The sequence below is a fragment of the Cololabis saira genome, chromosome 19, assembly GCF_033807715.1.
Source record: "Cololabis saira isolate AMF1-May2022 chromosome 19, fColSai1.1, whole genome shotgun sequence".
NCBI classification, from domain to species: Eukaryota; Metazoa; Chordata; class Actinopteri; order Beloniformes; family Belonidae; genus Cololabis; species Cololabis saira.
The window spans coordinates 2,710,149-2,722,193 of NC_084605.1; the positions used below are offsets into that span (position 1 = coordinate 2,710,149).

The following is a 12,045-nucleotide window of genomic DNA, read 5'->3' on the forward strand; positions in this document are numbered from 1 at the left end:
GATGATATTCATGTGTTCATAGGTAGATGATATTCATGTGTTCATAGGTAGATGATATTCATGTGTTCATAGGTAGATGATATTCATGTGTTCATAGGTAGATGATATTCATGTGTTCATAGGTGGATGATATGAGTCATGTGTTCATAGGTGGATGATATGAGTCATGTGTTCATAGGTGGATGATATTCATGTGTTCATAGGTGGATGATATTCATGTGTTCATAGGTAGATGATATTCATGTGTTCATAGGTGGATGATATTCATGTGTTCATAGGTAGATGATATTCATGTGTTCATAGGTAGATGATATTCATGTGTTCATAGGTGGATGATATGAGTCATGTGTTCATAGGTGGATGATATTCATGTGTTCATAGGTGGATGATATGAGTCATGTGTTCATAGGTGGATGATATTCATGTGTTCATAGGTGGATGATATGAGTCATGTGTTCATAGGTGGATGATATGAGTCATGTGTTCATAGGTAGATGATATTCATGTGTTCATAGGTGGATGATATTCATGTGTTCATAGGTGGATGATATTCATGTGTTCATAGGTAGATGATATTCATGTGTTCATAGGTAGATGATATTCATGTGTTCATAGGTAGATGATATTCATGTGTTCATAGGTGGATGATATTCATGTGTTCATAGGTGGATGATATTCATGTGTTCATAGGTAGATGATATTCATGTGTTCATAGGTAGATGATATTCATGTGTTCATAGGTGGATGATATTCATGTGTTCATAGGTGGATGATATTCATGTGTTCATAGGTGGATGATATTCATGTGTTCATAGGTGGATGATATTCATGTGTTCATAGGTGGATGATATTCATGTGTTCATAGGTGGATGATATTCATGTGTTCATAGGTAGATGATATTCATGTGTTCATAGGTGGATGATATTCATGTGTTCATAGGTAGATGATATTCATGTGTTCATAGGTGGATGATATTCATGTGTTCATAGGTGGATGATATTCATGTGTTCATAGGTGGATGATATTCATGTGTTCATAGGTGGATGATATTCATGTGTTCATAGGTAGATGATATTCATGTGTTCATAGGTAGATGATATTCATGTGTTCATAGGTAGATGATATTCATGTGTTCATAGGTAGATGATATTCATGTGTTCATAGGTGGATGATATGAGTCATGTGTTCATAGGTGGATGATATTCATGTGTTCATAGGTGGATGATATTCATGTGTTCATAGGTAGATGATATTCATGTGTTCATAGGTGGATGATATTCATGTGTTCATAGGTGGATGATATTCATGTGTTCATAGGTAGATGATATTCATGTGTTCATAGGTAGATGATATTCATGTGTTCATAGGTGGATGATATTCATGTGTTCATAGGTGGATGATATTCATGTGTTCATAGGTAGATGATATTCATGTGTTCATAGGTAGATGATATTCATGTGTTCATAGGTGGATGATATTCATGTGTTCATAGGTAGATGATATTCATGTGTTCATAGGTGGATGATATGAGTCATGTGTTCATAGGTGGATGATATTCATGTGTTCATAGGTGGATGATATTCATGTGTTCATAGGTGGATGATATGAGTCATGTGTTCATAGGTGGATGATATTCATGTGTTCATAGGTGGATGATATTCATGTGTTCATAGGTAGATGATATTCATGTGTTCATAGGTAGATGATATTCATGTGTTCATAGGTGGATGATATTCATGTGTTCATAGGTGGATGATATTCATGTGTTCATAGGTGGATGATATTCATGTGTTCATAGGTGGATGATATTCATGTGTTCATAGGTGGATGATATTCATGTGTTCATAGGTGGATGATATTCATGTGTTCATAGGTAGATGATATTCATGTGTTCATAGGTGGATGATATTCATGTGTTCATAGGTAGATGATATTCATGTGTTCATAGGTGGATGATATTCATGTGTTCATAGGTGGATGATATTCATGTGTTCATAGGTGGATGATATTCATGTGTTCATAGGTGGATGATATTCATGTGTTCATAGGTAGATGATATTCATGTGTTCATAGGTAGATGATATTCATGTGTTCATAGGTAGATGATATTCATGTGTTCATAGGTAGATGATATTCATGTGTTCATAGGTGGATGATATGAGTCATGTGTTCATAGGTGGATGATATTCATGTGTTCATAGGTGGATGATATTCATGTGTTCATAGGTAGATGATATTCATGTGTTCATAGGTGGATGATATTCATGTGTTCATAGGTGGATGATATTCATGTGTTCATAGGTAGATGATATTCATGTGTTCATAGGTAGATGATATTCATGTGTTCATAGGTGGATGATATTCATGTGTTCATAGGTGGATGATATTCATGTGTTCATAGGTAGATGATATTCATGTGTTCATAGGTAGATGATATTCATGTGTTCATAGGTGGATGATATTCATGTGTTCATAGGTAGATGATATTCATGTGTTCATAGGTGGATGATATGAGTCATGTGTTCATAGGTGGATGATATTCATGTGTTCATAGGTGGATGATATTCATGTGTTCATAGGTGGATGATATGAGTCATGTGTTCATAGGTGGATGATATTCATGTGTTCATAGGTAGATGATATTCATGTGTTCATAGGTAGATGATATTCATGTGTTCATAGGTAGATGATATTCATGTGTTCATAGGTAGATGATATTCATGTGTTCATAGGTGGATGATATTCATGTGTTCATAGGTGGATGATATTCATGTGTTCATAGGTGGATGATATTCATGTGTTCATAGGTAGATGATATTCATGTGTTCATAGGTGGATGATATTCATGTGTTCATAGGTGGATGATATTCATGTGTTCATAGGTGGATGATATTCATGTGTTCATAGGTAGATGATATTCATGTGTTCATAGGTGGATGATATTCATGTGTTCATAGGTGGATGATATTCATGTGTTCATAGGTAGATGATATTCATGTGTTCATAGGTAGATGATATTCATGTGTTCATAGGTAGATGATATTCATGTGTTCATAGGTAGATGATATTCATGTGTTCATAGGTGGATGATATTCATGTGTTCATAGGTGGATGATATTCATGTGTTCATAGGTGGATGATATTCATGTGTTCATAGGTGGATGATATTCATGTGTTCATAGGTGGATGATATTCATGTGTTCATAGGTAGATGATATTCATGTGTTCATAGGTAGATGATATTCATGTGTTCATAGGTAGATGATATTCATGTGTTCATAGGTAGATGATATTCATGTGTTCATAGGTAGATGATATTCATGTGTTCATAGGTGGATGATATGAGTCATGTGTTCATAGGTGGATGATATGAGTCATGTGTTCATAGGTGGATGATATGAGTCATGTGTTCATAGGTGGATGATATGAGTCATGTGTTCATAGGTGGATGATATTCATGTGTTCATAGGTAGATGATATTCATGTGTTCATAGGTAGATGATATTCATGTGTTCATAGGTAGATGATATGAGTCATGTGTTCATAGGTGGATGATATTCATGTGTTCATAGGTGGATGATATGAGTCATGTGTTCATAGGTGGATGATATGAGTCATGTGTTCATAGGTGGATGATATTCATGTGTTCATAGGTGGATGATATTCATGTGTTCATAGGTGGATGATATTCATGTGTTCATAGGTAGATGATATTCATGTGTTCATAGGTGGATGATATTCATGTGTTCATAGGTGTATGATATTCATGTGTTCATAGGTAGATGATATTCATGTGTTCATAGGTAGATGATATTCATGTGTTCATAGGTGGATGATATTCATGTGTTCATAGGTGGATGATATTCATGTGTTCATAGGTAGATGATATTCATGTGTTCATAGGTGGATGATATTCATGTGTTCATAGGTGGATGATATTCATGTGTTCATAGGTAGATGATATTCATGTGTTCATAGGTGGATGATATGAGTCATGTGTTCATAGGTGGATGATATTCATGTGTTCATAGGTGGATGATATGAGTCATGTGTTCATAGGTGGATGATATTCATGTGTTCATAGGTAGATGATATTCATGTGTTCATAGGTAGATGATATTCATGTGTTCATAGGTAGATGATATTCATGTGTTCATAGGTAGATGATATTCATGTGTTCATAGGTAGATGATATTCATGTGTTCATAGGTGGATGATATGAGTCATGTGTTCATAGGTGGATGATATTCATGTGTTCATAGGTTGATGATATTCATGTGTTCATAGGTGGATGATATGAGTCATGTGTTCATAGGTGGATGATATTCATGTGTTCATAGGTGGATGATATTCATGTGTTCATAGGTGGATGATATTCATGTGTTCATAGGTGGATGATATTCATGTGTTCATAGGTGGATGATATTCATGTGTTCATAGGTGGATGATATTCATGTGTTCATAGGTAGATGATATTCATGTGTTCATAGGTAGATGATATTCATGTTTTCATAGGTAGATGATATTCATGTGTTCATAGGTAGATGATATTCATGTGTTCATAGGTAGATAATATTCATGTGTTCATAGGTGGATGATATGAGTCATGTGTTCATAGGTGGATGATATGAGTCATGTGTTCATAGGTGGATGATATGAGTCATGTGTTCATAGGTGGATGATATGAGTCATGTGTTCATAGGTGGATGATATTCATGTGTTCATAGGTAGATGATATTCATGTGTTCATAGGTAGATGATATTCATGTGTTCATAGGTAGATGATATTCATGTGTTCATAGGTAGATGATATTCATGTGTTCATAGGTAGATGATATTCATGTGTTCATAGGTAGATGATATTCATGTGTTCATAGGTAGATGATATTCATGTGTTCATAGGTGGATGATATTCATGTGTTCATAGGTGGATGATATTCATGTGTTCATAGGTGGATGATATTCATGTGTTCATAGGTGGATGATATTCATGTGTTCATAGGTGGATGATATTCATGTGTTCATAGGTGGATGATATTCATGTGTTCATAGGTGGATGATATTCATGTGTTCATAGGTGGATGATATTCATGTGTTCATAGGTGGATGATATTCATGTGTTCATAGGTGGATGATATTCATGTGTTCATAGGTGGATGATATGAGTCATGTGTTCATAGGTGGATGATATTCATGTGTTCATAGGTAGATGATATTCATGTGTTCATAGGTAGATGATATTCATGTGTTCATAGGTAGATGATATTCATGTGTTCATAGGTAGATGATATTCATGTGTTCATAGGTAGATGATATTCATGTGTTCATAGGTGGATGATATTCATGTGTTCATAGGTGGATGATATTCATGTGTTCATAGGTGGATGATATTCATGTGTTCATAGGTAGATGATATTCATGTGTTCATAGGTGGATGATATTCATGTGTTCATAGGTAGATGATATTCATGTGTTCATAGGTGGATGATATTCATGTGTTCATAGGTGGATGATATTCATGTGTTCATAGGTGGATGATATTCATGTGTTCATAGGGAGATGATATTCATGTGTTCATAGGTGGATGATATTCATGTGTTCATAGGTAGATGATATTCATGTGTTCATAGGTAGATGATATTCATGTGTTCATAGGTAGATGATATTCATGTGTTCATAGGTGGATGATATTCATGTGTTCATAGGTGGATGATATTCATGTGTTCATAGGTAGATGATATTCATGTGTTCATAGGTGGATGATATTCATGTGTTCATAGGTAGATGATATTCATGTGTTCATAGGTAGATGATATTCATGTGTTCATAGGTGGATGATATTCATGTGTTCATAGGTGGATGGTATTCATGTGTTCATAGGTGGATGATATGAGAGGTTTCCGGGACCTCCTCCGGATGTCTGTGCAGGAGTTCAGGTTTCTCCTGGAGAAAGTAACTCCTCTCATCGTGAAGAAGGACACTCACCTGAGGAAAGCCATCGGCCCGAGAGAACGGCTCTCTGTTACTCTACGATTCCTGGTGACAGGTGAGTGTTATAAATATATAAATATAAATCACACTTCTCTCACACTATTTATTAAACTATATAAAGTTCTTTCTTTCTTTCTTTCTTTCTTTCTTTCTTTCTTTCTTTCTTTCTTTCTTTCTTTCTTTCTTTCTTTCTTTCTTTCTTTCTTTCTTTCTTTCTTTCTTTCTTTCTTTCTTTCTTTCTTTCTTTCTTTCTTTCTTCTCTTCTCTTCTCTTCTCTTCTCTTCTTCGCGCGTTCCCGTGAAGGTAGTGGTGTCCCAATTCCTCTTTCCACCTAGGGGGAGGGGGCATAACGAGGGCTAGGGGCTGAGAATAGCCCCTACGGATCGAGGGATTTCAGATGCTGACTTGGCGAGCGAGGGGTTATAAAAATTTCCCAGAATGCTTTTCGTCGTCATTTGCGGACTGAATAAAAAAAAAAACATGGCGGACATTTCTTATTTTTTTGGGAATAAAATCAATATTTTGAGTTAGTTTCTGCATAAAAATGCGTTTTGATTACATTTCTAGCGAGAAATATATATTTTACTTTCATAATATTCACTCAGTGAATGTACATAATCCCTTTTTTGTCCGTTGTTCGCGAAGAATCACGCCGGAGTAAAGGCTGTTAGGTTACGCCGTAGGCTACGTAACCTACGGCATAGGCTACGTAACCTACGGCAACCTACGTAAGCTACGCCGTAGGTTCTGTGTCGATTTAACGCGGACCCATAAATCAGCTCTGGAGGCAGGCAGAAATTTTCGGAGCAAATTTCTTAACAGGCGTAGCTACAACTGTTAGATTTCATCTATTAAACCAACATCTTCCTACATGATTTATTTCAGCCGGCGTGATTCTCAACAGAGCTGCAGGTTTCTCTCCCGGGACGACGGAGCAGCTTGACCCGGCGGACACGTCTGTTTTCGGGCTGTGAGCTCCTGTTGTTACCATGGTAACAGCTGCTGCTGCTCCCCGGGGGCGGCGGCTCTTCTCATTTCCGAAAACATCGCATCAAATTTCTTAACAGGCGTTATTTGAATAAACTGAGCCCAGGTTGGGGATCTTAACGGTTACTTTTACGCCTGAAAAAATATTAAAACTTAATAAAGTGCCATATTAACAGCGCTACAGCTGAAATTAAAACAGCTTTTGGCTCTCAGCTTCCTGATCAGGTTAGGGATGAAAACGAGGGGGAGTAGGAGAAATGGGACAGGCACCTGGGCCAAGTGCCCTAGATCTCAAGTGCCCTAAAATCTCCCCCTTCTTTTTTAGGGGTTAGGGAAGAAAAGAAGGGCGAGTGGAGAAAAGTAGGGGTAGTATTGAGATTGGGCCTTAACACTTTCTGCACTTTGCAGGTGAATCGTTCAACTCCCTGAGTTCCCGGTACGGGATGGGCAGCACCACCCTGAGCAGGATTGTGATGGAAACCTGCACCGCCCTCACCTCCGTCCTGCAGGCAGATTACCTGAAGGTAACGTTGGCTGTAAATACACTACTGTAACTGAACTAATGATCAATTATACTACTGTTACTGAACTAATGATCAATTTATATACACTACTGTTACTGAACTAATGATCAATTTTCACTAGTGATGCACCGATTGTTCGGTAACCGAAATTGTTCGGTCGAAAATGGCAAAAAAAACACTTTGGGTGTTCGGTGGAATAAGTGGGAAAAAACTAACAGTTAATAACGGTGTTGTAAAATAAGGAAATAGACTGGCCGCTCCGTCTCGTAACGGCTGCACCACAAACATAAATTGTTGGCCAACCAAAAACAACATAATGCTGGGAAATTAAAAAAATTTCATTTTTTTATGTTCAATAAATATTTTCTACCTTGTAATTTTGTAAAAGATATTTTTCATTGAAAAGCCTAAATCAAATTTATTTGATTTATGCAATGGTGAAAGAATTGGCAAAATAAATGAGAAACTGCTGAAGAACCATGTTCGGTATTCGACCAAGTGTTTATTATTATTTTCGGTTTCGGCCACAAATTTTCATTTCGGTGCATCACTAGTTTTCACATTTTCAAAAATCCTGTTAATACAATTTTTTAACAAAATCAATTCTCTGAGTCAGTGATTGACTGATTTATTCAGTCTTTGTGTAAAGTTTAATCAAATAATTTAAGAGACGTTTTCCTCCTGAGTCAAACTGACCCTGGTCCGTCTTTTCCTTCCTTCCTTCCTTCCTTCCTTCCTTCCTTCCTTCCTTCCTTCCTTCCTTCCTTCCTTCCTTCCTTCCTTCCTTCCTTCCTCCCTCCCTCCCTCCCTCCCTCCCTCCCTCCCTCCCTTCCTCCCTCCCTAGACTCAGGAGGACAACAGGAAGGTTAAGAAAGAAAAAAACAGAATTCCGACTGATTTCTGTTCCTCTCTGCTCTTGTTTCTCAGTCGCCCTCCACTGATTCTTATTATATATATATATATATATATATATATATATATAATAAGAATCAGACTGATTTCTGTGATATTCTGCTCTTGTTCCACAGACGCCATCCACTGATTCCGAGTGGAAATCCATCGCCCGGGACTTTGAGAGGAAGTGGCAGTTTCCTCACTGCTTAGGGGCGGTAGACGCTAAACGGATCTTCCTCCAGCCCCCGGCCAAGAGGGGAAGCAAGTTCCACAATCACAGGTCCAGGTTTTCCATCGTACTGACGGCCGTCGTGGACGCCAATTACACATTTGTGTATGCTAGCGCAGGAACACCAGGACGAGAGTCTGACCCCGGCGTGTTCCATCCTGACCTGACAGAGTCTCTGGACACGGGAACGCTGAACTTTCCCCCCGACGATCCTCTGCCCGGCACAGACGTCGTGATGCCGTACACGCTCATCGGTGACGAGGCTTTTCCCCTCCGGCCCGACCTCATGAAGCCCTTTCCTCTCACAAACCTCAACCACGACCAGAAAATCTACAACTACCGTCTCTCCAGAGCGCGCCGCGTCGTGGAAAACGCGTTTGGAATCCTGGCCAACCGCTTCAGAGTGTTGAGAACAACTCTGTGCCTGGAACCAGACAAGGTTGTCAGCGTGGTTTCTGCATGCCTTTGTCTGCACAACTTCCTCCTCCAGCAGAGATGTGACGCCTACGCACCGCCGGGTTACGTGGATGGTGAAGACGCAGAACACGGGCTGGTGGAAGGAGCGTGGAGAACGGAGGGAGAACTGGAGTGTGTGTGGACGGGCCGGGCAGGGAAGCCCTCAGTGGAAGCAGAGCAGCAACGGGAGGCCCTTTGCCACTACTTCCTCTCCCCTGCAGGGAGGGTGTGGTGGCAGGCAGGCGTGCTCTAGTGCAGGGGTCTCAACCCGCGGCTCTTTAGCGCCGCCCTAGTGGCGACTTCTTTCTCGAAATTTCGACTTTTTTCTTGAAATTTTGACATTTTTCACAAAATTTTGCCTTTTCTTTCTTGAAATTTTGACATTTTTCACAAAATTTTGCCTTTTTTTTCTTGAAATTTTGACATTTTTCACGAAATTTTGACTTTTTTCTCGACATTTCGACTTTTTTCATGAAATTTTGACTTTTTTCTCGAAATTTTGACATTTTTCACGAAATTTTGACTTTTTTCTCAACATTTCGACTTTTTTCTCGACATTTCGACTTTTTTCTCGACATTTCGACTTTTTTCTCGACATTTCAACTTTTTTCTCAACATTTCGACTTTTTTCATGAAATTTTGACTTTTTTCTTGACACCTCGACCTTTTCACTTTTTTCTCCACATTTTGACTTTTTTGTTGCCCTACAACAACCAGAAAATCTACAACTACCGTCTCTCCAGAGCGCGCCACGTTGTGGAAAACGCGTTTGGAATCCTGGCCAACCGCTTCAGAGTGTTGAGAACAACTGTGTGCCTGGAACCAGACAAGGTTGTCAGCGTGGTTTCTGCATGCCTTTGTCTGCACAACTTCCTCCTCCAGCAGAGATGTGACGCCTACGCACCGCCGGGTTACGTGGATGGTGAAGACGCAGAACACGGGCTGGTGGAAGGAGCGTGGAGAACGGAGGGAGAACTGGAGTGTGTGTGGACGGGCCGGGCAGGGAAGCCCTCAGTGGAAGCAGAGCAGCAACGGGAGGCCCTTTGCCACTACTTCCTCTCCCCTGCAGGGAGTGTGTGGTGGCAGGCACACGTGCTCTAGTGCAGGGGTCTCAACCCGCCGCTCTTTAGCGCCGCCCTAGTGGCTCCTGGAGCTTTCTCAAAAACGTTTGACCTTTTTTTTTCCTTTTTTTCTCCCTTATTCCTTTCCTTTTTAATTTCGACATTTCAACTTTTTCCTTAAATTTTGACTTTTTTCTCGACATTTCGACTTTTTTCTCGACTTTTTTCTCAAAATTTTGACTTTTTTCTCGACATTTTGACTCTTTCTCGACATTACGACTCTCGAAATTTTGACTTTTTTCTCCACATTCCGACTTTTTTCTCAATATTTCAACTTTTTTCTTGAAATTTTGCCTTTTTTTCTCAACATTTCAACTTTTTTCTCAACATTTCGACTTTTTTCTCGAAATTTTGACTTTTTTCTCGACATTTTTCACCAAATTTTGACTTTTTTCTCGACATTTCGACTTTTTTCTCGACATTTCGACTTTTTTCTCAACATTTCGACTTTTTTCTCGAGATTTTACTTCATTATTAATCCCGACATTTCGACTTTGTTCTCGAAATTCAGACTTTTTTTCTCGACATTTCGACTTTTCTCGACATTTCGACTTTTTTTTTCTCGAAATTTCGACTTTTTTCTCGACATTTTGACTTTTTTCTTGAAATTTTGCCTTTTTTTCTCGAAATTTCAACTTTTTTTTTTTCGAAATTTTGCCATTTTTTACGAAATTTTGACTTTTTTCTCAACATTTCGACTTTTTTCTCGACATTTCGACTTTTTTCTCGAAGTGCATAATGAAAAAATAAATCTCCCCCCAGTTCTAACTAATATAGAAACATGCAGCATGTGTTTCTTCATTCTAAGATGATACAAGACTTTTCATTTTTTGCAGCTCCAGACATGTTTGTTTTTTGTGTTTTTGGTCCATTGTGGATTTTAAACATGTTGGGTTTCCGACCCTTGGTCTAGTTAAAGAAGTTAAAGTGAAACTCCCACTGGAAATTACAGGACCGTCTCAGAAAATTTGAATATTGTGATTTTCTGTAAAACAAAAATGTCATACATTCTGGATCTTAAGATCTTCTTTTAACATCTTAAGAAAACTCAAATATCCTATCTAAAAAAATTAGAATATTCTGGGAATCTTAATCTTAAACTGTAAGCCATGATCAGCAATATTAAAATAATAAAAGGCTTGCAATATTTCAGTTGATTTGTAATGAATCCAGAATGGATGACATTTTAGTTTTTTTAATTGCATTACAGAAAATAAAGAACTTTATCACAATATTCTAATTTTCTGAGACAGTCCTGTACCTTTTAAAATCCAGTGTGAATCAATCACTAGGAAACATCAATGGAATTTCCTAATGACTGCAATCTGTGGAGAAAAAAGTGGAAATGTCGAGATTAAAAGGGAAAGGAAAACGGAAGAAAAAAAGAAGAAATAAAGAAAAGAAAAGAAGAAAAAAGTAAAAAAAAAAAGGTCAAACAACCTGTGACTTCAACCAATAGGGCTATGGATGATTCACACCTGATTTATCCTTTTTTGTCTCATTTTAATTCAGTATTTTTGGTTTTGAAATTAAATGTCACAATATTTGCACAAATATTATCTTTATTTAAAATGTTCTGTGTATTTAGAAACACTGTTTAGTACCACACAAAAAATATTTTTCTCTTTTTGTATAGAAAATAAATAAATAAATGTGAAAAAAATCCCCTTTGTAAGAACAAACAACAATAAATCTACCTCTGTGGGAAATAACAAAAATGCTGCATTAAATAAATTAAAAAACATTGTTAACAACATGTACAAATAATTTTTGCACCACACAGGAATATTTCTTTCTTTCTTTCCTTCTTTCCTTCCTTCCTTCCTTCCTTCCTTCCTTCCT

At 37.8% G+C, this 12,045-nt stretch overlaps 1 protein-coding gene across 1 annotated transcript; it reads left to right on the top strand.

Moving 5' to 3' along the window:
* Nucleotides 1-7,124: 7,124 nt before the first annotated feature.
* On the top strand, nucleotides 7,125-9,373 carry LOC133419420 (uncharacterized). Its single transcript, XM_061708594.1, has 2 exons — nucleotides 7,125-7,503; nucleotides 8,532-9,373. Exons 1-2 carry the CDS (start codon nucleotides 7,423-7,425, stop codon nucleotides 9,333-9,335), a joined length of 885 nt encoding a protein of 294 aa, XP_061564578.1. The 5' UTR covers nucleotides 7,125-7,422; the 3' UTR covers nucleotides 9,336-9,373.
* The last annotated feature ends 2,672 nt before the right edge of the window (nucleotides 9,374-12,045 follow it).

What these genes read in the sequence shown, in the direction of transcription:
- LOC133419420 (XM_061708594.1), top strand. Translation starts at nt 7,423, where the DNA reads ATGGGCAGCACCACCCTGAGCAGGATTGTGATGGAAACCTGCACCGCC. An exon ending in TGCAGGCAGATTACCTGAAG is followed by an intron (nt 7,504 to 8,531) that starts GTAACGTTGGCT and finishes CTTGTTCCACAG; the next exon opens with ACGCCATCCACTGATTCCGA.